The 24,507-nt window shown below is 42.2% G+C and overlaps 1 protein-coding gene across 1 annotated transcript; it reads left to right on the top strand.

Annotated features, from left to right (window-relative positions):
• Window positions 1-64: 64 nt before the first annotated feature.
• MPHOSPH10 (M-phase phosphoprotein 10) lies at window positions 65-19,573 on the top strand. Its single transcript, XM_003808168.5, has 11 exons — window positions 65-213; window positions 2,356-3,034; window positions 3,409-3,566; window positions 4,087-4,258; window positions 7,965-8,106; window positions 9,270-9,337; window positions 10,707-10,844; window positions 13,896-14,006; window positions 17,474-17,581; window positions 18,698-18,928; window positions 19,338-19,573. Exons 1-11 carry the CDS (start codon window positions 125-127, stop codon window positions 19,485-19,487), a joined length of 2,046 nt encoding a protein of 681 aa, XP_003808216.1. The 5' UTR covers window positions 65-124; the 3' UTR covers window positions 19,488-19,573.
• The last annotated feature ends 4,934 nt before the right edge of the window (window positions 19,574-24,507 follow it).

Genomic DNA, 24,507 nt, shown 5'->3' with positions numbered 1-24,507 from the left:
AACCTGTGCGCCGCGGAACTTTCGGCTCTGAAATCCAAGTTGCGCTGGGCGCATCTTTGCCGCGCGGTTTCCGGGTGGCTCCCTTCCCTTGCATGCTGCATTGTGTCGGGAGTTGCTGACAGCCATGGCGCCGCAGGTCTGGCGTCGACGGACCCTGGAGCGGTGTCTGACGGAAGTCGGCAAAGCCACGGGTCGGCCCGAGTGCTTCCTCACGTAAGTGCGCAGATCCCGGGCTCGGGGTGCGAGCGGGGTCTCACGTGGACGCGGGTTGCAGGCCTCCGGCAAATTGTGGAGCTGGGGGAAGCTAAGGGGAAATGTAAAATCGCTTTTCCCCAAATTTCAGAGTTTATGCTTTCCTAGGCTATCAAAATTTTAAAAACTGTTAAAATTTGTATAGATGGATCTCTCAGTTGAGTGTTATTGAAATCACTGTAACCTCAATTATTAACACCTAGAAGCTTCCCTTGGGCTTCTTACGCCCCCATCCCTCTACACACAGCCTGTTGGTTTCTTCTTCCTCCTATGTGCTCCCAAAGCACTTAACGCTTAGCATACTTTATTGAAAGTACGAACTTGTCACTTGTCTGTCCACCCCCCATGACTAAGCTTCTTCAGAAATAGAACTTCCATGTCTCTCCCCAACACAAGCGTTTTATATGTATTTTGTCGAAGAATTTAAAATGTGATCTATGAAATTATTACTCATTTATGTTTCAAACCCCAACCTTTCCCTGAGTTCCCAGCTCACAGCAACTACAGACTGAGCTTAGTTTGAATTCCGTAGCACGCAACTGGGATATCCGCACTGTACAACTTTTAACGATTTTTAAAATTTTGGTACTGTCAAGCATCTCAAATTCACTGCGTCCAAAATAGAGCTGTTGTGTCTGTTTAATAGAATTGTTGTTTCTACCCACCTATACTCTGCCATCCCCTGAAGTCCTTTTCCCATGCTCCACCTGTCAAGCGCGTCCGTGTGAAGAGACCACTAAAACAGGCTTTGTGTGAGAAACAAGGCTATTTATTCACTTGGGTGCAAGTGGGCTGAGTCCGAAAAGAGAGTCAGCGAATGGTAATGGGGAAGGGGTTGCTTTATAGGAGTTGGGTAGGTAATGGAAAATTACAGTAAAAGGTGGTTATCTATTAGCAGAGGAGGAGGGGGTCACAAGGTACATGGTGGGGAGATCATAAGACTTATTGTCCAGAAGAAGAATGTCACAAGGTCGATTGATCAGTTAAGGTAGGGCAGGGACAAGTCACAATGGAGGAATGTTGTAATGTTGGTTAATCAATTAAGGCAGGAACTGGCTGTTTTATTTCTTTTGTGGTTTTTCGGCTGCCCCAGACTTCTTGGCTCCTGCAGGCCTTCTGGACATATATGTGCAGGTCACAGGGGTTACAATGGCTGAGCTTCGGCTCAGAGGCCTGACACCACCACCCAAGCCTTCCCTATCTCAGTACATGGCACTTCTGTCTTTTCAGGTACTCAAACATAACACTAGGCTGCTACTTTAATGTCTTCATTTTTCTCTATTCTATATCTAATTCTTTAGCAATCCTGTCAGTTCTACCTCCAAACTATACTCAGCATATTCACTGCTCTAACTCCAGTCTAAATCACCATTATCCTTTCGCTGGAATGCTGCATCAACCTTCTAATCACTGTACTTTCCTCCTCCTCCCTCCTCCCTTTCTCCTTCCTTCGTGTAAATCATCATTTCATCCCTCTGCTTAAAATGTTTTCTCTTTACACTTTAAATGACAAATTCTTACTCCTGAACCATGCATAATTTGGCTCCCCTCAGTCTCTCCAGCTCCACCCTCTGCCTCCTTCACACTCTAGCCATGCTCACCTTTTTGTTCCTCAAGCTCACCTCTAGAGGATTTGCATCTTAGAGGATTTCTTCTGCCTGGAATACGTGTTTCCCAACCTTTATAAGACTATCTCCTTATCTGTAGGTTTCCTCTCAGATGTGACATCTAAGAGAGGTTTTCCTTGACCACTGTAGCCAAAGCAAATGTTGATCATTGAATGAATAAGTGAATGAATGAATGGAGTGGTATATAATGTAGCAGAATTGATAATTTAAGGTTAATTCACTATATATCTCCAAGCAAATAGATTTATAATGGTTTTCCTGCCTAAAATCTATACAGCCGATTCACAGATACTTGGTTGACAGGTTTTATATATCAGTGTAGCTCATCAGCTTATATGTTGTTGGGGGCCAGAATCTATACTTATACTTCATTCAAATTTTATTTTACGAAAGAGTTGGGTTTTTTTTATTTTTATTAAGAGTGCTGTGAAATTATTACCTATAATTCTAAATCTCACTTAATTCCTCCCAATAGGATTCAAGAGGGATTGGCATCAAAGTTCACTTCTTTAACAAAAGTGCTTTATGACTTTAATAAAATATTAGAGAATGGTAGGATCCATGGAAGCCCCTTGCAAAAACTTGTGATAGCAAATTTTGATGATGAGCAGATTTGGCAACAACTGGAATTGCAAAATGAACCAATTTTACAATACTTTGAGAATGCAGTTAGTGAAACAATTAATGATGAAGATATCAGTCTTCTCCCAGAGAGTGAAGAACAGGAACGTGAAGAGGATGGTTCAGAGATAGAGGCTGATGACGAGGAGGACCTAGAAGATTTAGAGGAGGAGGAAGTGTCCGACATGGGTAATGATGATCCTGAAATGGGTGAGAGAGCTGAAAACTCAAGCAAATCTGATCTGAGGAAAAGCCCCGTTTTCAGTGATGAGGATTCTGACCTTGACTTTGATATCAGCAAATGGGAACAGCAGAGCAAGGTGCAAAACAAAGGACATGGAAAACCAAGAGAAAAGTCCATAGTAGATGATAAATTCTTCAAACTCTCTGAAATGGAGGCCTATTTAGAAAACATAGAAAAAGAAGAGGAACGAAAAGATGATAATGATGAGGAGGAGGAAGATATTGATTTTTTTGAAGATATTGATTCTGATGAAGATGAAGGGGGACTGTTTGGAAGTAAAAAACTTAAGGTAAAGTTTTGAGAGAGGAGAGAGCACTTTCCTCCTCCTCAAATTAGCTTTTCTTCTGTTTTTCTAGGAGAGCTTTAATTGTAGTTAAAAGATTTAGTGATAAGAAATATTGTGCTCTATCTTATCAGTTATGAATGAATCTGTACTTCCATTCGATTTATGTTCCAGTTGGTCTTATAATTTTGTGGTAGTGTTATTAGTTGCCATTTTCACCTAATAATTATTTAGTTATTAGTTTAGTTATTAGTTATTAGCTTGTAGTGTTATTAAGTCAGAAAGTAATATATACATACAATATACATGCAAATCTATATGCATGTGTTAATATATTTTTCTATCCCTAATTAATAGTTTTTAAAATCTTTTTATTTTAGTCAGGTAAAAGTTCCAGAAATCTGAAATACAAAGATTTTTTTGATCCAGTTGAAAGTGATGAAGACATAACAAATGTTCATGATGATGAGCTGGATTCAAACAAAGAAGATGATGAAATTGCTGAAGAAGCAGCAGAAGAACTAAGTATTTCGGAAACGTGAGTATTTTGAACCATCCTTTACATTGTAAGCTGGAGTTGCCCAATCATGTATGTGTACTCGTAGTTATCAAATGTGTTTGTCTTAGCAAGTTGGATTCTCTAATATCAGATATTCTCAAGATAGCCAGAGGAAAGTCTCTGACTGTAAAGGGACATTAGAGATCACTTAATGAAGAAAAATATCTCTGGTAGTAGCAATCAAACCTTCCTTACCAGGAACTTTGATTTGGTTTTGTGTCAATAAAATCCTGTTATTTTTGTGAGATAAGAGATTTGTATTATAGATTGATGAATAATTTATTTTCTATATGTTGGACACTTTTTGTTCTGATTCTTACATAGCGTTTTACCTAAATAATACCTTTTGTTCCTTAATAACTGAATGATTTTGGAAGTTCTGAGTATTTGGTTGCATTAGGTATATAAAATAAGAACTTTATTAAGGGAAAATTTGTTTCCTTTTGTTTTTCTAATGGAAAGTAGTATATTTCTTTTTATAAGAGTTTTGGTATTGTAGGGATGAAGATGATGACCTTCAAGAAAATGAAGACAATAAACAACATAAAGAAAGCTTGAAAAGAGTGACCTTTGCTTTACCAGATGACGAGGAAACTGAAGATACAGGTGTTTTAAATGTAAAGAAAAATTCTGATGAAGTTAAATCCTCCTTTGAAAAAAGACAGGAAAAGGTAATTAGTAATTTAAGGAATTTTTAATATACTTGATATTAACCATCCTTTGAAAACTATTAACCATCCTTTGAAAACAAATATCTTGGCCAGGTGCAGTGGCTCACGCCTGTAATCCTAACACTTTGGTAGTCCAAAGCAAGAGGATCGCTTGAGCTCAGGAGTTCAGAACCAGCCTAGGCAACATAGTGAGACCTTGTCTCTACCAAAAATACAAAAATTAGCTGGGCATGGTGATGTGTGCCTGTAGTCCAGCTACTCTGGTGTCTGAGGTGGGAGGATCACTTGAGCCTAGGAGGTTGATGCTGCGGTGAGCTAAGATTGCATCACTGCTCTCTAGCCTGGGCGGCAGAGCAAGACCTTGTCTTAAAACAAAAAACCAAAAATCTTGCCATATGGAAAGCATCTGATTTGCAAAATCAGTGCCTGCATTTCAGTTTGGGGCCTGTGAGTAAAATAGTTGCTTCTGCTGGGCGTGGTGGCTCATGCCTGTAATCCCAGCACTTTGCGGGGCTGAGGCAGGTGGATCACTTCAGGTCCGGAGTTCGAGACCAGCCTGGCTAACATGGTAAAACCCCATCTCTACTAAAAAAAAAAAAAAAAAAGTAGCCAGGTGTGGTGGTGGGCACCTGTAATCCCAGCTAATCAGGAGGCTGAGGCAGGAGAATCCCTTGAACCCAGGAGGCGGAGGTTGCAGTGAGCCGAGATGGTGTCACTGGACTCCAGCCTGGGCGACAGAGTGTGACTCTGTCTCAAAAATAAAAAAAATTTTAAAGATAATTTTTTTTTCTCTGTCCCTAATATCTTTATATGTATAGCATGTCTCTCCTGATAAAGCTGTCCTGTGAGCATCTTAACTGTTTCGACTGTTTTGGAGGATACCACATATGTCTTTTCTTTTTCTTTTTTTTCTTTTTCTTTTTTTTTGAGATGGAGTTTCACTCTTGTCACCCAGGCTGGAGTGCAGTGGCGTGATCGTAGCTCACTGCAACCTCCACCTCCCAGGTTCAATCAATTTTCCTGCCTCAGCCTCCTGAGTAGTTGGGATTACAGGTGCCCGCCACCACGCCCAACTAATTTTTTTGTATTTTTAGTAGAGACGGGGTTTCACCATGTTGGCCAGGCTGGTCTGAAACTCCTGACCTCAGGTGATCCACCCACCTCGGCCTCCCAAAGTGCTGGGATTACAGGCATGAGCCACTGCGCCCGGCGGATACCACCTATGTCTTTAAGGTGCTCCACAGATTTTTGTGAGTGCCAAATAGCCAGAATTTTAATTTATACCATCACAAACATATTTTTCAAAGTTGGTAAAAATTGTTTCTTTGTGTCATGATTTCAGACAAGTGAAATTTCATTAAATTTTTGTAGATGTAGTCTGGCTCTAATAATTTGGCTCTATCATTTATTTACCTTAAAATTTTTATCACAATAAAAATGAGAATAGGGCCAGGCACACCTCACACCTGCACTTTGGGAGGCTGAGGAGGGAGGATTGTTTGGAGCCCAGGAATTTGAGACCAACCTGGGCAACAGGGCAAAAGCCCATCTCCACTAAAGATTAAAAAAATTAGCTGGGAATGGTAGTGTGTGCCTATAGTCTTTGCTACTCGAGAGGCTGATGGGGGAGGATCTCTTGAGTCCAGGAGTTCAAGGCTGCAGTGAGCTATGATTGCACCACAGCACTCTAGCCTGGGCAACAGAGCTAGAGACTATCTGAAAAAATTAAAAAAAAAAAGAGAACAGGCAGAGAATAAAAGATACCAAGAATATCAAAAGAATTGTTTTTAAAATCTAAAATCTGAATTAAATCCATGGTTGTCAGATTGTCCCCAGAAGATAGAGAAATTCTAAGGGAAAAAAAGCACCATTATAAAATATCAATGAGTTAGTATCCTTCCACCCCACTCCTCCCGCCCTCCCCCAACAAATAAAGAAAGAAAGGTTTGGTTTTATTGTGAAATTACATCAGACCTTCAAGTTAAGTTTCAATAAATCACAAATAATTTATTTCAATTTCCACATATAAAGAATAAAGTAGAACTTTCAACCTTTTTTTTTTTGAAACTGTTAGGTCATGAAAACCCAAACCTGACAGAGGTAGCATTAAAATGCACACACGCGCACACACACACACACACACACACACACACACACATACATACACACATACATACACAGAGCACAGTCTCATTCATGAACAGTGATGCAAAAATCCTACAGCACAGTGGAAAAATTATGCCACACAACTGCATGAACCTTATTCTCTTGAATCAGTATTAGAAAATCTAGTATGATTCCTGACTGCAAGACATTAAGGAGAAAAAACATATAGTCACCTCCATATATGTCAGAAAGACATTTGATAAAATTCAATATTCATTTCTAATTTTTTTTTTCACTCCTAGTGGAATATAAATACATTTAAGCCAAAAACTGCCATCATGCATGATGCGTGAAATTCTAGAAACATCCCTTTAAGATCAGGAATAAGACAAGATGTCCAGTATTACAGTTACCACTGTTGATTAACATTCTTTTAAATGCATAGGCCAGTGTAACTACAAAAGATAAAGATAAGAGATGAGGAAAACTGCCAGGTGCGGTGGCTCATGCCTGTAATCCCAACACTTTGGGAGACCAAGGCAGGAGGATTGCTTGAGCTCAGGAGTTCGAGACCAGCCTGGGCAACATGGTAAGACCTCGTCTCTACAAAAAATACAAAAATTAGTCAGGCGTGGTTGCACGCGCCTGTGGTCCCAGTTATTTGGGAGTCCGAGGTAAGAGGATTGCTTGAACCTAGGAGGTGGAGGTTGCAGTGAGCTGAGATCACGCAACTGCTCTCCAGCCTAGGCAACTGAGCGAGACTGTCTCAAAAAAAAAAAAAAAAAAAAAGATTAGGAATACTGCAGATGTATTTATATTCCACTAAGAGTGAAAAATGAAAGTGTTGGTATTTGGAGAGGAAACCGAATGGATAAACTGAATTGATATTAGGAAAATAAGAGAATTCTGTAAGGTAGCTGAAAAGGCTGGCATTTTATACACTGAAGTCATCATTGTTGTCTTTTAAAAGTTAGAGATAATGGCCAGGCATGGTGGCTCATGCCTGTAATCCCAGCACTTGGTGAAACCCCGTCTCTACTAAAAAATACAAAAATTAGCCGGGTGTGGTGGCACATGCCTGTAATTCCAGCTACTCGGGAGGCTGAGGCAGGAGAATTGCTCAGGAGACGGAGGTTGCAGTGAGCTGAGATCACACCATTGCACTCCAGCCTAGGCGACAGAGCAAGACTCTGCTTCAAAAAAATTTAAAAAAAAGAAGTTAGAGTAAGAATTTGAGTTTGCAGTCAAAAGGGTCAGACTCCATCAGATACTTATATTCTAATCAAAGAATTACTTGATTTGCGAATAGATAGATCACTTGAATAGAATAGAGCCCAGAAACAAACTCAAAAGCTTCTGGGGGCGTTTAGTATATTATAAACATGGCATTTTAAATTAATCAGGAAAAGAAATTGTTTGCAGCTCACCCCACCATAGGCAGCAGAAATACGAAGTCATCGACAGAATAAAAAGATGGCAAGAACAGAATTGTAGAACAGTATGTTTCTTGCTTTCCCACTTTTTAAATTATTTTTTGCTTTTACACAAATATAAGATTTTATTTTCTAAATGTATACTAGTTATTTTATCTCTTTCTTAGATGAATGAAAAAATTGCATCTTTAGAAAAAGAGTTGTTAGAAAAAAAGCCGTGGCAGCTTCAGGGGGAAGTGACAGCACAGAAGAGGCCAGAGAACAGCCTCCTGGAGGAGACCCTACACTTTGACCATGCTGTCCGGATGGGTATGGTGCCCTCTTCTGTAGTTTTCATGTCTGTGCTTTTTCCATGGTTCCATTTCATACAAAGATTTGGGGTGATGTTTCTTTTCCCTCAACTTTTTATTTTAAAAACTTGTAAACACATGGCTTGGCATGGTAGCTCACACCTGTAATCCCGGCACTTTGGGAGGCCGAGGCAGACGGATCACCTGAGGTCAGGAGTTTGAGACCAGCCTGGCCAACATGGTGAAACCCCGTCTCTACTAAAAATACAAAAATCAGCCAGATATGGTGGCAGATTTCAGAATCCCATCTACTTGGGAGGCTGAGGCAGGAGAATCGCTTGAACCCAGAAAGGGGAGGTTGCAGTGAGCCAAGGTTGTGCCACTGTGCTCCAGCGTGGGCAGCCTGGGCAACAGAGCGACACTCTGTCAAAAAAGAAAAAATCAACTTATAAACACAGAAGAGTTGAAAAAATACTGCAGTGAACACCTATATGCTATTCAATTGGATTCACCAGTTACCATTTTGTTATATTTGCTTTCTCTCCCTAACATATGTAAGATTGTATATGTGCCCTTTTTTTAAGTAAGTTGCCAATCTCATGGCACTTCACTTTTAAGTACTTTTGCAGATATCTTCTAAGAACTAGGACATTCTCCTATGTAATCACAGTACCATTAATCCACCCAAAAAATTTAACAATACGCTAATGATACCTAATGTATAGTTTGTAATCAGCTTTCTTGTAGTAATCTGTTTTGAAGGCTTGCATCCTGTCATGGTCCACTGATTAAATTTTGAACTTCAACCTGAAACTGTGGTCATCTCATTGACTTCTTTCTTGTACCCATTACATCAAAATGAGTTTTCATTTTATTTCAATGGAAGAGAGAATGGAAAAGAGGGGAAGAGTCCCTGGGTACCTTGGGTAAAGTATTAGCACTTACTACCATATGTATCCTAGTTTTGTGGTTTTCAAACTTCAGGGAGCATCACAAGGCTTGTTAAAGCACAGATAGCTGTCCCTCTTCCCCACTTTCTGATTCAGGAAGTATGGGGGTGGCCCAGGAATTTGCATTTCTAACAAGTTCCCACGTGTTGCTGATGCTGTGGGTCCAAGGACTGCACTGAATCAGTGGTCTAGTGGATATCTACCTAATGAATAAACGTTGTATATCCTTTAGCACCTGTGATTACAGAGGAAACCACCCTTCAACTGGAAGATATCATTAAACAGAGGATAAGAGATCAGGTCAGTAAGAATTAAATTTAACTTAATCAAAATGTCACCGAAATTTTTAGAAATAATGCGAGAGTACTTTGAGAGTAGGACTATTGCTTTTTATTTTCACTTAGTGTTCACAAACCTTAAATCTAGGCTACCTAGTCAGCTTTTGTTGTGTGAGGTACTGCTCTTCAGTAGTACCCAGGAAAGACGAGTATTGTGCCTGAGAGGAGCAAGAAGCCATTATCCTTTCTCGTGAGTCTTGCTGACCTTTTGGGCGGTGCTCAGTGAAGCTGGTGGCTGACCTGTGATGGTTGCACCCAGAACCCTTGGCTTAGGCACAGTATCTGGTGTGGTAAATTATTCAGTATATATGTCTTAGTCTTTTTTCTGTTACTTATAACAGAATATCTGAAGCTGGGTAACTTAAAAGGAATACAGTTATGGAGGCTGAGAAGTCCAAGGTCGAGGGGCCTTCTTACCAGTGGGGATTCTGCAGAGTCCCAAGGTGGTGCAGGGCATCACATGGTGAAAGGGCTGAGCATGCTAAGATGCTGGCTCAGGTGTCTCTTGCTCTTCTTAAGAGCCACCATTCCCCCACTGATGATAACCCATTAATCCATAAATGCAACTGCCATTCATGAGGGCAAAACCCTGGTGATCCAGTCACGTCCTAGAAGGCCTCACATCTGAGTGTTGCCACATCAAGGATTAAGTTTCCACATGAGTTTTGGAGGGGACATTCAAACCCTAGCATTGTGGTAGTACTACAATTTTAAAACCATTTCTCAATGGTGTATTTTTTTCAAATGTTAAAAACCTAGTGGTTTTTGTTGAAGAATTGATCTGATTTTGTAAACTTAGAATAAAACTTAGATATATGGCATGTACAGTAAGAGATGGCCTTATAACATGTGTATAATGTTTGCCTACACTTGTGGGTCTAAAATAGAAAGGGTTTAAAGGGTGAGTATCATGTGCAGAACATCTTAAAATTTGAAATGAAACATGATAAACTAACTCAAGGCTTGACTTTTAAACAAACTGTGATGGGGAAATGTGGAATTAAAGTTGGTAACCAGGTAGGAAGACTCATTTAAAACAGAAAAAGATATTTGAGTAATGGTTTCTTTGCTTTCCTAATGTTTATTCTTTGTGACTTGAATAGTTATTTCAGGAGTTGAAAATTTTCTTTTTGCTATAATTTGCTTACTCTGTAATAAGTAATAATAAATATTTATTATAACAATGATATAATTTACTATTAATATATTAATGATAATTTATTAATATATTGATAATATTTATTATAATAATATTCCAGAGGAAGATTCTTAAGTGAACCTAGAAATAAATTGTAGGTTTTGTTATGTTCTACCTGCACTTTATGTTTCAGGCTTGGGATGATGTAGTACGTAAAGAAAAACCTAAAGAGGATGCATATGAATATAAAAAGCGTTTAACCTTAGACCATGAGAAGAGTAAATTGAGCCTTGCTGAAATTTATGAACAGGAGTACATCAAACTCAACCAGGTGAGGAAGCCTGTAAGGCCAAGCCATTATTATTAAAGAAATAGAAGTAGAGAACTAGGCTTTTTGTGACTGTTGAAATCGTGAAACAGAAATCTTGAGCTCTTTGGCTACCTCATGTAAGTATGAGACAGAGCATGCTAGGAATAGAAGGGTTCTAATATTCCCGCTGGATGTGAGGGGTTGAGGGGGGTTGCTTTGCAATTAGACTTTGGTCACCTGATACTTTTACAACTCATTAACTTTCTAGCAATTATGGTGGTGCTACAACTTTAAAAGCATTTCTCATTGATATTTTGAAGTAACTGATATATTTTACATGATTATGAATTCATTCTGATTTTTAGGTCTGTTTTTTCTTTCACTTAACTAGAATCTCTGGGCTGGGTATGGTGGCTCACATCTGTAATCCCAGCACTTTGGGAGGCTGAGGCGGGCGGATTGCTTGAGGTCAGGAGTTTTAGACCTGCCTGGCCAACATAGTGAAACCCCATCTCTACTAAAAATACGCAAAAATTAGACGGGCATGGTGGCATGTGCCTGTAATCCTAGTTACTCGGGAGGCCAAGGCAGGGGAATTGCTTGAACCAGGGAAGTGGAGGTTGCAGTGAGCCCAGATCGCGCCACTGCTCTCCAGCCTGGGCGACAGAGTGAGACTCCATCTCAAAAAAAGAAAGGAAGGAAGGAAGAAATCTCTGGTTAAATAATAGGACAAGGTCCTATTCCTAGGAATATTATATGCTGATATAATAATCAAATTATTCCTTCACATTTGATTTATTGGGAATGTGGGTACTTAGGGATCAGATGGCATTTTTCTTCTGCAAAAGCCATTTACGATTCCCACCAGATTTTGTTAATGAATGCCCCTCAGCAACAGCAAATTGCCCTGATGCCACTGTGAAACTGAAGAACTGAAAAGATTTGAATTAAAATTCTTCCTGGCTGCCTTGCAATCCAAGGTGGTAGCTGAAGGAGGATGTGTACAGTTTCATTTGAATCTTTGAGGAGATTGGGTAGATACAGAAGGTATTTGGTGACCACGAGAATTAAAAATTAGATAGGTAATGCAATAGCTTATGCCAGCTCTAAATGTTAGTTTCATTTCTCTCTTAGAGGTCAACAGCCAGTTCAGAAGCTTTTGAGGATGGACTTGGAGTTCTAGTAGCTAGGCTAGTTCTAGAAGTGAAATGATGGTAAACAGCACATGTAGGACCCTTTACTCACATTTGTGTATGTAATGTGGCTCAGAAAAATGCTGTATAGCCAATATATAGCTACATATTTGATTTTACAGATATTGTTACCTAGAATGAGGTGAAAGGACATGTTTAGGATTTTTTAAAGTGTGAGGTAAGTTAAAATAGTAAGCAGTAGTAGCGTGATGCCTGACTATGGCTGGAAGGTGGGTGCTGATGATGGACATTGGAAACAGACCTGAATGCATCTCTGTCATCAGGATTAGGAGGCAAAGAGCCTATCGTTTCCTAGTTCTGGTGGGTTTCTTTTTTTCATGTCTTAATAACAAACAAACAAAAAGCCCTCTTAGGCATTTAGAATAAGCATTTGGGGCCAAAGGGGACAGAGAGAGAAGCATGAAATTTTCTTTTTCTCTTCAGTAGAATTAAAATTTCTGTCAGTTTTTTCAATGTGATTTGTGAGAATAAATCTTTAACACATTACATGTAAATAAAAGAACAAAAAAGTCCCTACCATCCAAATGGGTATTTGGATAATTTTATGAAGTCTATATTAACACTTTACTTCTTTTTTTTCTTTTTTTTTTTTTGAGACGGAGTCTTGCTCGGTTGCCAGGCTGGAGTGCAGTGGCGTGATCTAAGCTCACTGCAACCTCTGCCTCCCGGGTCCAAGCAATTCCCCTGCCTCAGCCTCCTGAGTAACAGGCACATGCCACCAAGCCCATCTAATTTTTTGTATTTTAGTAGAGACAGGGTTTCATTATGTTAGCCAGGATGGTCTCAATCTCCTGACCTCGTGATCCTCCCGCCTCGGCCTCCCAAAGTGCTGGGATTACAAGCATGAGCCACCGCGCCCAGCCAGCCACCATGCTGGGCCGTTTTTTTTCTTTTTAATTGATGTGAGATTTATATAACATAAAATGAACCACTTAGTGAACAAATTGGGAGCATTTAGGACAGTGTTATGTAACTACTAGCTCTCTCTAGTTCTAAAACATTTTTATCAGCCCACAATAAAGCCCCATACGCATTAAGCAGTTGCTACCCTTTCCTCACTTGCCCCAGCCCCAACAAACCCCAGTCTGCATCCTATCTGTGGATTGGCCTATTTTGAGTATTTGATATAAATGGAACCATACCATATGTGGCCTTCCATTTCTGACCTCTTTCAGTTAGTGTTGTGTTTTCAAGACTGGCATTTGTCAGTGCTTCATTTCTCTTTTATGGTTACACGGTATTCCGTTGTGTGTAGGTACCATAGTTTATCTGCTTATCCACTGGTGGACATTCAGGCTGTTTCCACCTTTTGACTGTTAATAGTGCCATGTACATGTATTTGTTTGAGTATCTATTTTTAATTCTCCTGGTTGTACACCTAGGAGTGGCATTGCTGGGTCAGATGGTAATTCTCTGTGTAGCTTTTTGAAGACCTGCCAAGCTTGTTGCCACTGTGGCCGCATCATTTTACATTCCTACCTATCAACAATGCACAAGGGTTCCAGTTTCTCCATCCTTGCCAACACTTGTTATCACTTGCTATTTTCCTTTTAAAAACAACTGTAGCCATCTTAGGAACAGCTTAGTTTTTGACAGAAGTAAATACCAAGGTAATTAAATTTTTAAGTTCTGAATATTAGAGGTAATGGTTACTGTAGCTCCTAAAATGCACATCACATCTCTGGTAGGTGCTGGAACCCTCATGGTACTGCTGCTTTTAATTTTGCTTTTGGAATGTTTCTTTGTAGCTGAAGCTTTAGTGATGAGAAGTTAGAAATACCCTCATTGACCTTTAGTGTTTTGTCCTGTGATATATATCAAGTCGCTTAGTTTGACATTGTTGAACTTATTTCCTAAGCAAAAAACAGCAGAAGAAGAAAATCCAGAACATGTAGAAATTCAGAAGATGATGGATTCCCTCTTCTTAAAATTGGATGCCCTCTCAAACTTCCACTTTATCCCTAAACCGGTAAGTGTGTTAACAGTTCAGTGTGTAGCTAGAGCAGGGTGACCTTCATAGCTTTGATCCTTTGTGAGACTAGCTCTTTATTTTGTTTCAGGATACAAACTTGTAGTTTGCTGTAAATTCCAGGCAGGGTCTCCATGAGGAAAGCTCACTTCTGGTCCCATGACAGTTCTGGCTCTACCCAGATCTTCAGTGAGCCCCTGCCAGCTGGGGCTGGGCATGGTCAGGCATCGTGCTAGTACTGCCTCTTACTGTTTTAACTTACCTCACACTTTAAAAGACCCTCAGCCGTAGCCACAGGGACTCCTCCTTTCCCTACCCTCTCAGTCTTCTGTTGCATTTTCATTGTATAATGGGTTTGGAGATGTATGGATATCTATACCAGCATTTATGGAGTATCTGCTATGTGTCATATTAGGTTCTTTACATACACTAACACTTAATGCACACAACACTAAGGCAGGTACTATAGTTTCCATTTCACAGGGGAGAAAACCAAGGTTTAGGAGGTGGGAGAGTGAGAACTAACTCTGGGCCCAGCTGTCTCCGCATGATGTTCCTTCACCAGGCCCAGCCCTCTCAAATGCTCCTCCCCTGTCTGTCTGTCACCCAGACTTGGCTCTACCTGTCTATTCCTTGGAGCCTCATCTCCTGCTTACCAGCTTCTGTGAACCCATAAAACATGCTTGTACCATCCTTTGGTACTTGTTCACCTGTTGCCCTTTGGTGCCTGTGTTGTTGTCTGAAATGGAATGTCATGAATTAAAGACTAGTCTAGAAGTCAGAACCTGAGCTGAGTTCTGCTCCTAACTAGCTTTATGATACAGGCAGTCGCTTTACGTTTCATTTGTACCGAAGAGCTAATCTCCAAGATCCTTTATTATTAGTTGATGGCTAGGTGATTCCCATGCAAATATTTTATCTTCTCAGACAGTAAGCTTTTTTAACCTGGTTGGTTTTTTTTTGTTGTTTTTTTTGTTTTTTTTGGTATATATGTATGCTTTTAATCCAGTTGTAATTACATGCAAGTAAGTTCTTGATGGCAGGAACCATCTTTAGATTCCCAAAGTCCCTGCTATGGGCTGTGTAAAATAAACAGGTGAAGAGATGAGTGGAATTTCTCAACTCCTCTTGTCCAGCAGGTCTTACTGAGATGAAGGACGTGGGCCTTTCTGGGCCTTACCTGTGTGATCTGGCTCTTCCCACCCCTTTGGTCTCCCTTGGCTTGCTACCCCCACCCCCACTGATCTTCTGATTCCTTGAGCAGGCCAAGTCCCTTGCGCTTTCTCACTGTGCTCTTCCCCTGGCCCAGTAGGCTGCACTTCCTTTTTGGCATGGCTGGCTCCTTCTTATTGCCCAGGCCAGACGCCTTCCCCTCCTTGCAGATGTTCCTTGGCTCCTTACCTAGGGTAGACTCCCCTTCCCACCTTGCTGCATGTCTCACCACTTGGCTCCTTTTCCTCATAGCTGCATCGCACATTTGCAGTCATTCGCTAGTTGTTCATTGCTCTCTACTTGTCTTCAGGCAGCACGAAATGCATCTACTGTTCCACTCTGTTCCTCGCACTAGCTAGGATCTAACACATGGAAGCCTTTAGACATTCCTTGGAATACTGGGAAGTGAAGGAGAAGTGAATGTATATGTGTCTATGTGCCCAAATGAAAAGCCTGTCTTTTTTCCCTTAAGAAATGTAGAATTGCTAGTGTAGGTTCTCCTTGGTACTACTTTTTTCATGTTCAGGTTGGTATTTCACACCATCTCTGTAGACTCCATTTACTAATCACAGCCGTTATTTTTTGTGGCTTTTTTTTTTTTTTTTTTTTTTGAGACAGAATCTCACTCTGTTGCCCAGGCTGGAGTGTAGTGGCATGATCTTGGCTCACTGCAACCTCTGCCTCCCAAGTTTAAGCGATTCTCCTGCCTCAGCCTCCCGAGTAGCTGGGACTACAGGCATGCACCACCATGGCTGGCTAATTTTTTTGTATTTTTAGTAGAGACGGGGTTTCACCATGTTAGCCAGGCTGGTCTCAAACTCCTGACCTCAAATGATCTGCCTGCCTTGGCCTCCCAAAGTGCTGGGATTACGGGCGTGAGTTACCGTGCCCAGCATTTTGTGGCTTTTTGGACTGTCTTCTTTTTCTCCATATTTCTCTTTAAACGCTAGAATGGAACACAGTGTTTTTAATAACAGTTGAACAGTGGTCCGGTGGAAGAAATGATTTCTTTCACACTCTCATTTTTCTCTCACTTAGAATCCAGGATCCTATTGTGTTTATGGCTTGTTTTTGTTCTTTGTGAAGTTTCCTTGAGCAAATAACTCCATGGACAGGATGGTGATAAGGAAGAAAGAATGCTAATGTGACTGCAATATATAGTCACCATTTTAGTTGCAGGATCAGTATGAAACCTGTTTTAATTACTGGATTTCTTGGGTAGTTCTTTCAAAAAAAGACAAAAATCTGAAGCAGATGGTCCTTCAATTAACATTGCATTCTTTCCCCCTTTTTGTAATTGATAGCTTTGATTTATTTTGATACTGTTTTAGTTTTTCAGTATTATTTCATATTTGTTTATAGAGATGTTTTCAGTAGTTGAAAGATGAGGAAATTTATCAGTAGTCTATTTTTGACTCTTGTTCCCATAAACATCTTTCCTTGCATCTTTTTCTATATACTTCTTAGAGCTAGCTTTTTTTTCTGTAAGCAAAGTCAAGATAATATTAATAGAAATCAGTAAATCTTACCAAACAGCATTAATGGTTGTTTGAGAATGTCCACATGCATGGTAGATAGGAATAGTTGAGGAAGAGATGGAAGAACTGATGTTTGAAGATGGCAGAAATGTTATGTAAAAATGTAGAAAATGCCGGGTGTGGTGGCTCATGCCTGTAATCCCAGCACTTTGGGAGGCCGAGGCGGGCAGATCACAAGGTCAGGAGATCCAGATCATCCTGGCTAACACGGTGAAACCCCATCTCTACTAAAAATACAAAAAATTAGCCAGGTGTGATGGCAGGCACCTGTAGTCCCAGCTACTCTAGAGGCTGAGGCAGGAGAATGGCGTGAACCCGGAAGAGGGAGCTTGCAGTGAGCCGAGATAGCGCCAGTGCACTCCAGCCTGGGCAACAGAGCAAGGCTCTGTCTCAAAAGAAAAAAAAAAAAAAAAGAAATACGTGCTGTTGGAATGGTTTTGAGACAGAAAACCCTAAAATACCCAGGTCTCTGGGATCCTGAAGCAGTGCTGCCCCTCAGCACTGCCGTCATGCCAGTCCACTTAGGACTTTGGCTGTCACCATATCTAACATTTTAAATAGTCTCCATTAGGTTTGCTGACTTTCAAGCAAGTGAAAAAAAGATAATCTCCATAAAGTATTTTATATATTATACTTTAAGTTAATAGGTTCACAGTTCACACATTTTGTGTTAGAGTCCCTTCTGGCTTCCCATTGAATGTATTATCTCTTTTCTAGCCTGTACCAGAGATTAAAGTTGTGTCAAATCTGCCAGCCATAACCATGGAGGAAGTAGCCCCAGTGAGTGTTAGTGATGCAGCTCTCCTGGCCCCAGAGGAGATCAAGGTAAGAAGCCAATGTTGAAACCTTAAATGTCTGATACAAGTTAGTTGATCATAGCCAGACTCCATTTATTTGACGTCATTTGCCTTGCACTTGTAGTTCTTATTCCAATGTATCTCAGCAGTTTCTAAGTATAAGCAAACTAGTAATGTTATAATATTCAAATACCAGTCTCCTATATTCTGGCTTTATTATGAGGTACAGGTTTGAGAGTTACTGTAAGAGCAGTTTTAAAATAGCTAGTATCAATATCTTGTTATAATCCAATCCGAATACTAGCAGTGATGTTAAGTTGAAAACAAATGGCTTGCATTGCATATATACTAGCAATAGTTTAGTGTCAGCATTTCCCCCTTATTTTATTCATGTAATGCTAATTAGTAATGGAATCTGAATCTAGAATCGAGCATTTGGTTATCAGAAGAGGCTAGATATATCAAATGCAGCAATCCCTGCCATGTGAACATTGAAGCTTATGCCTTACACAGTAATAATGGTTTCTGCCAGGTGCTCATCTTCCTGGCTGGCTTAGCAGCAGGGCCTTCTTTTTCCCTCCTCACTTGATTTGCTACACCTACACTCACCCCTTCTGTCTGAGCCTCTGCCACCTCAGTGCAGGTGACAGCCCTGGCAGGATAGGCTGGCAGCTGAGGAGAAAAGAGATAGAATTGATCCTCACTAGAGAGATGTTTCCCTTCCCTTCCTCTGTTCCTTGGTCTCTGCCCTCTGGCCTCAGTCCGGTTGCTGTCATTAGCAGCTCAGAGCTGAGGCTGCCTCTGGCATGTCCCTGAAGCCCATTGGAATCTAAATGCTGTGGAGGGCTGGCTCCTCTTGTGCTGTTAGGTTGAGAACCCAACTCTCCATGTTGCCTTCTTGTGAATTAGTTTGGGAACTGAACCGTCACTATAAGAGTCTGTGCCTGTCAAAGAATGCATTTCAGGTTTTAAAGAGCTGAGTTACCAACGCTCATTGGAATGCAGGTGGGGATTGCTCTGCATCTTCATGCATTTGGCCACAGATGCACAGCCTGCTTGCTGGCTACCCTGCAGTTTCTTCCATTCCAGTGTCCTAGTTGTTAAACTTGATGAACGAATATGTTGGTGGTTATTTTTTTAATAGGAGAAAAATAAAGCTGGAGATATAAAAACAGCTGCTGAAAAAACAGCTACAGACAAGAAACGAGAGCGAAGGAAAAAGAAATATCAAAAGCGTATGAAAATAAAAGAGAAGGAGAAGCGGAGAAAACTGCTTGAAAAGAGCAGTGTAGATCAAGCAGGGAAATACAGCAAAACAGTAGCTTCGGAGAAGTTAAAACAGCTGACCAAAACTGGCAAAGCTTCCTTCATAAAGGTAAGGACAAGGGAAAGAAAACTGCTCAAGGGGACCTTTGTGGGGCAAGTGGATAGCAAGTGCTGGGTGACTGGAATGTCTGAGCCAGCCGACAGCCCACCTGCAGGATAGAGATGCATGATGCTGACTGGCTGGAATCGCAACCTTTAATGTTCTAGAATTTTTCATGTAGGGTCCTCACAATAACCTGGGTCCTGGCAGCAGCTTGTCTTCCACTCCTTTCTCTCTTAGATTATAAGAACATTGTAGCAGTGTAGAATACCTCTATGCTAACTGATACAGTTTTCTGTAATTCTAGTCCTTTTTCATATTTATGGTTGCATACATTGTTGTAATGGTGATGTACTATTTTTGGCTTTTTTCACTTATAAGTACATTTTACAGCATAAGCATGTGTTTTTAACTGCAGGATGAAGGTAAAGACAAGGCCTTAAAGTCCTCTCAAGCATTCTTTTCTAAATTACAAGATCAAGTAAAAATGCAAATCAATGATGCAAAGAAAACAGAAAAGAAAAAGAAGAAAAGACAGGATATTTCTGTTCATAAATTAAAGCTGTAATATATTTTGAATATAATGTAAATATTAATGTGTAAGCTTATATTGTGTCATTGTTCTGTTTTATAATAAAATTCTTGAGAACCTTCCTTTGCATCGATGACAGATATTTGAGGGTTCCATAATGTGAAAAGACAAACCCCTAACCATTTGCAAAGCCCTTCCGGTTTTCACTGGTGTGAAGCAGGACCTGGCTCCTCCCCAGGCCCTTCCTGTTCAGGCACTGCCTGAGCTGATCCTGCTGTGCTCTTGCCGTGGCTCAGGCCTGTGTGAAGGCCAGGCCAGCTTGTCCACATGGGCTGGTGAGCAAGCACTGGCCTGCAGGCTGTGAAGAGGACAGAGCCAGCCAACCCCCTCACAAGCAGCTGTCTACAGCAGAGGTCCTCACTCTTTGGGCTCTTGATTTCCTTCTCCCATTGCCCTGTCATTTCATAAAACAGTAGCATTTTCATGCCTGTGCCTTACTTCCTTCCCCTTTGGGAAATGATCTCATGTCATCTGAACAAAGGTTTAATGTAGGCTGTAGAGCACTATCCACAATCAGCTGCAGAGGACAGGTATGATGGAGAAGTGAATCTAGAAGCAATAGAAGCTCCATACAGCCAGGAATGTAAACTGCAGTCTGCAGAGTGTTCTGTGACCACCAGGTGCTCATTGTTTCAACCTCCCCATCCAGGGAAAAATGCCTTTTGTCTGATAGGCTCTCATACTGATTTGATGGAAATGCAGTAAGCCTTAGTCCAGATGGGTAGAGAATGTGGACTAAGATTCCACCAAAGCAACAGGTGAAGCCCTTCTGGTTTTTTTGTCTACAAGGGGTCAATCAGTGGTCCAGAAGAGCCTGTGGAAGTTTGCACTCTGCATTCCTGTTACTGCAGAGGCTGGCTGCAGCAGGGTAGAGCTAGGCTGGGGCTACATTAAGCACTGGCTTTTGTCCATCTGTGCTGCTATAACAAAATACCTGGGACTGGGTCATTTATGATATGTTTACAATAGAAAATGTTTACAATAGAAACATTTCCTACGGTTCTGGAGGCTGAGAGGTCTGAGATGAAGGTGCTGGCAAGTTGAGTGGTAAGAGCTGCTCTGCTTCAAGGTGGTGCCTTATGTCCTCACTTGGCAGAAGGTGGAAGAACAAAAAGCCATCAAACTCAATCCTTCAGTCCTTTTATAAGGATGCTGATCCCATCCATGAGGGCTCTGCCTTCAAGACTTAATCATTTAAAGGTCCTACCTTCTAATATCTCATTGGCCATTAAGTTTCTACACAGGAATTTTGAAGGACACATTCAGATCATAGCATAGCATTCCACCCTTGGCTTCTCAAGTGTACGTTCTTAAATGAAGACATTAATTCCATCTCAATAGCTCCCAAAATCTTAACTTGTTCCGGCATCAACTTTAAATTCTAAGTCCAAAGTCTGTAAACATGGGTAAGACCAACTCAAGGTGTGATTCATCCTGAGCCAAATTTCCCTCCAGCTGTCAAATCAAACAAGTTACGTGCTTCCAAAATACAACGGTGGAATAGGCATAGGATAGATATTCCCATTTAAAGGGGAGAAATAGGAAGAAGTAGCTTAGTCCTAAGTAAGTCCAAAACACACCAGGTAAACAACATTAAGTCTTGAGGCTTGAGGATAGTCTTTGACTTTATGTCTCACCTTCCAGTCACACTGGGGTGAGGGTTAGGTCCCCAAGGCTCCAGGCAGCTCCACCCCCATAGCTTTACTGGGTGCAGCCCATGCCCTCACTCTCACTGGTTGGAGTCCTGTGCATGCAGCTCTCCCAGCCTGGCATTGCACACTGGTGGCTGTATAGGTCCAGGGTCTCAGGGGCAGCCCTGCCCCAGTGGCTGTGCTGGGCATTGCCTGGGAAGGTGTTCTCTGTGGTGGCCCTGCCCCACAGCATTTCTCTGCCTGCATTTGATGCCCCTCAGTCCTTGACATATATCACTCACTTGGTTTTCTGGCTGCCAAGTCTCTTCCTCCTACTGCGCTAGCTCAGTCTCCTTTGCAGGCTCCTTCTTACTGCCCTGCCTTTTGTTAATGAAATGCTCAGTCTTTTGACCTCTTAATTCTCTATCTACAGTCAATCCTTGGTCCCATGTATTAATACCATTTAAACCCCAACAACTCCCAAATTTGTATTTCCAGTCTGACCTGACTTGATTACATCAGTTCAAGGGTTTTCATCCTCAAGAACGTCTAAGTGGTATCTCACATTTACATGTCCGAAACTGAACTCTTACTCTTTCTGCTCCATCCTGCCAGTTGCTAGGCTAAAGTCCTCAGAGTTTCCCTTGACTCTTCTCTTGTACGTTACCACCTTTACCATGAGCAAATCCTGCTGGCTCAGTCTTCTAAATATATTCAGAATATAACGATTTCTTATCAATGGCAATGCCAACATCCCGACCCAAAATGTCACCATCATCTCCCCTTGGATTACTGCATCAGCCTTCTGTTTTCCTCACTCCCTCTCTTGCTTCCATCCTTGTGTACCCCATGATCTATTCTTAATGCAACAGGGAAAGGGGTCCTTTCAGAGCTTATGCTCAAAATCTTTGTCTCCCCTCCTCCCATCTCACTCAAAGTCGATGCTGAAATCCATGCAATGACCTGCAGGGTCCTACATCAGGTGCTGGCAAACAGTAGCTGGATGGCAAGTTAGCCAGCTGTTTCTGTAAATAAAGTTTCATTGGAACACAACCACACTCATATGTTACGTATTGTCTGTGGCTGCTTTCACACTACAATAGCAGTGTTGCCTAGTTATGATGGAGGCCACGTGACCCCCAAAGCCTCAAATATTTACTATCTGGCTCTTCACAGAACAAATTTGCTAACACTTGCCCTTCATGATCTGGCTCTTTGCTGCCTCCCTTGCTTTGTTTCTGCTCTAGTCTTCTGGCCTCCTTGGTTTTCTTAGAGCCCGCTAGGCAATCTTCCACCTCAGGGCTTTTTTTTGGGGGGGAGGGGCACAGAGCCTCACTCTGTCGCCAGGCTAGAGTACACTGGCACAATCTCGGCTCACTACAACCTCCGCCTCCTGGGTTCAAGCGATTCTCCTGCCTCAGCCTCCTGAATAGCTGGGACTACAGGTGCGTGCCACCACACCCAGCTATTTTTTTGCATTTTTAGTAGAGACAGGGTTTCACCATGTTGGCCAGGGTGGTCTCGATCTCTTGATCTCGTGATCCTCCCGCCTCGGCCTCCAAAAATACTGAGCTTACAGGCGTGTGCCACCGCGCCTGACCCATCTGTCTTTTAAAAAATGTTTTTAATTTGAGGTATAATTTATATTCAGTGAAATGCACAGATGTGAAGTGCACATTTTGATCAGTTTTAACAAATGCATTACCCATGTAACCTACTTCCTTTCAATATATAGAGCATTTCTGTCATCCAGAAAGTTCTCCTGTGCTTTAATCCTGTCCAGCACTCCCCCAGCAGCTGCTGAACATGCCTGAGGACATTGGTACAGGACTCTGGCCTCCCCAAAAGAGCTGCTTGCACAAGTCTGCTTGGTTTACCCTAAATCCCTGCCTGCACTCTAAAAATTTCCATCTTTAAACTGGTTGTATCTATAACCCTCCCTCATCAAATAAATAAACTCTGAAAAATAGGAGGAGAATACCCCTTCCTGGCCCCGCAGCCCAGCACCTAATATTTACTGTATACCCAAGCTTTTAGAAGTACTACTTGCACAGGTGGGGGCTGGCAGCTGCATCCCGTCCTCCTCCTGGTAGCCTCTATCAGCCTACAGGGCTCTCAGAGCAGATCTGGCCAGGCAGCCTGAGCCTGGAAGTGCAGCGCAGCCTCCTGCTCGTTCACCCTCACTAGGGTGGCAGCTGCGGCAGCAGCTGGGCTCACCCATTAAGCAAGAAGGTGAGGATGGGAGCGGGATGACCACTGGCTGGACAGTGACACTCAGACCCCAGCCTGGGCAAGCCTGTCTGAAAGCCCCCTTCCTTTCGGTCCAACTGTGGAGGGAGGGGGCAGAGCGTACAGGGTTCTACTGCCCTCCTCATCCTTTAGACGTCCTTCCTCCTAGGAGAGGGAGCTGCTCATTAATTGGCCAAAGCCTTCTTGAAGGCTGTAAATTTGACAGGCTGGGTGTGTGGGGGCCAACCATGCTAAAGAGAGCATCTGGTGTGTCAGAAGGCAGCCACCTCACCAGGGGAGGGTCAGCCCCCTTGGTGATCTCCTTCCCCTGCTGGACACAGCTTCCTGCACTCTCCCCATGTGAATGGTCCCCTCAGAGCTGCTTCCAAGGGCGGGGTTCTAACCCTGTGAGTGGGGACATTGTGTTCATTTACAATGGGCCATGGTTTCATCTGACATCTCCAACTCAGAGGCAGTAGAGAGGAGAAGAGAAATTCCCTGCACCTCCTCCCTCCTCAGCACCCCCACCTCTGCATGCGTCCACATATGGAGAGCCTGACAATGGCCCCTGGGAGTGCCTCCATCTGCGCCTCCTTTCCATGCCTGCAGCAGCCACACACACTGTCCAGACCCTCACCCGCCTGGCTCAGTAGGCGCTGCACTGCCTCTGGTCCTGCCCCTACACCTGGGCCTCTGTACCCGTCAATTCCCCCAGTCTGGTTCTTATTTCCCCCAACAAGTAGGCAGCATGTAAGGTCATCTGTTGAGCAGGGTTGAGGGAGATAATAAGGTGGGGCTGTGAGGATGAGGAGAAGCTTATGGTCGTGCTGGAGACTCAGCTGAGCAGGCCCATCGGCTGCCTACCCAGTGGTCATCCCGCTCCCACCCTTATTTCTTCTTTGTAAACAAAACCTTGACTTCATTAAATGTTGGACACCTATGAACTTCATGGACTCTTCTGCAGCCTCCCTGCCATGTAATGGTAAGTCTAAGTCAACCCTAGTAATTTCATTCCTCTGGCCAATGATCGCTTGGTGTGTGGGCATGAGCTGCCTCTTCGCCTGAGCCTGAGCCACAGCTACCCTCTGCACCTACCATGCTGACACGCTAGGCCAGGGAGAGCTCCATCTCAATGG

The sequence above is a fragment of the Pan paniscus genome, chromosome 12, assembly GCF_029289425.2.
Source record: "Pan paniscus chromosome 12, NHGRI_mPanPan1-v2.0_pri, whole genome shotgun sequence".
Lineage (NCBI taxonomy): Eukaryota > Metazoa > Chordata > Mammalia > Primates > Hominidae > Pan > Pan paniscus.
The sequence above is the reverse complement of the archived record's forward strand: the minus strand, read 5'-3'. Positions and strand labels throughout refer to the sequence as shown.

Bases quoted from the DNA above. Each gene is read 5' to 3' on its own strand.
- MPHOSPH10 (XM_003808168.5), top strand. From the start codon at position 125: ATGGCGCCGCAGGTCTGGCGTCGACGGACCCTGGAGCGGTGTCTGACG. The intron at 214-2,355 runs GTAAGTGCGCAG...TCCTCCCAATAG, and splicing joins CGGCCCGAGTGCTTCCTCAC to GATTCAAGAGGGATTGGCAT. The intron at 10,845-13,895 runs GTGAGGAAGCCT...TTATTTCCTAAG, and splicing joins AGTACATCAAACTCAACCAG to CAAAAAACAGCAGAAGAAGA.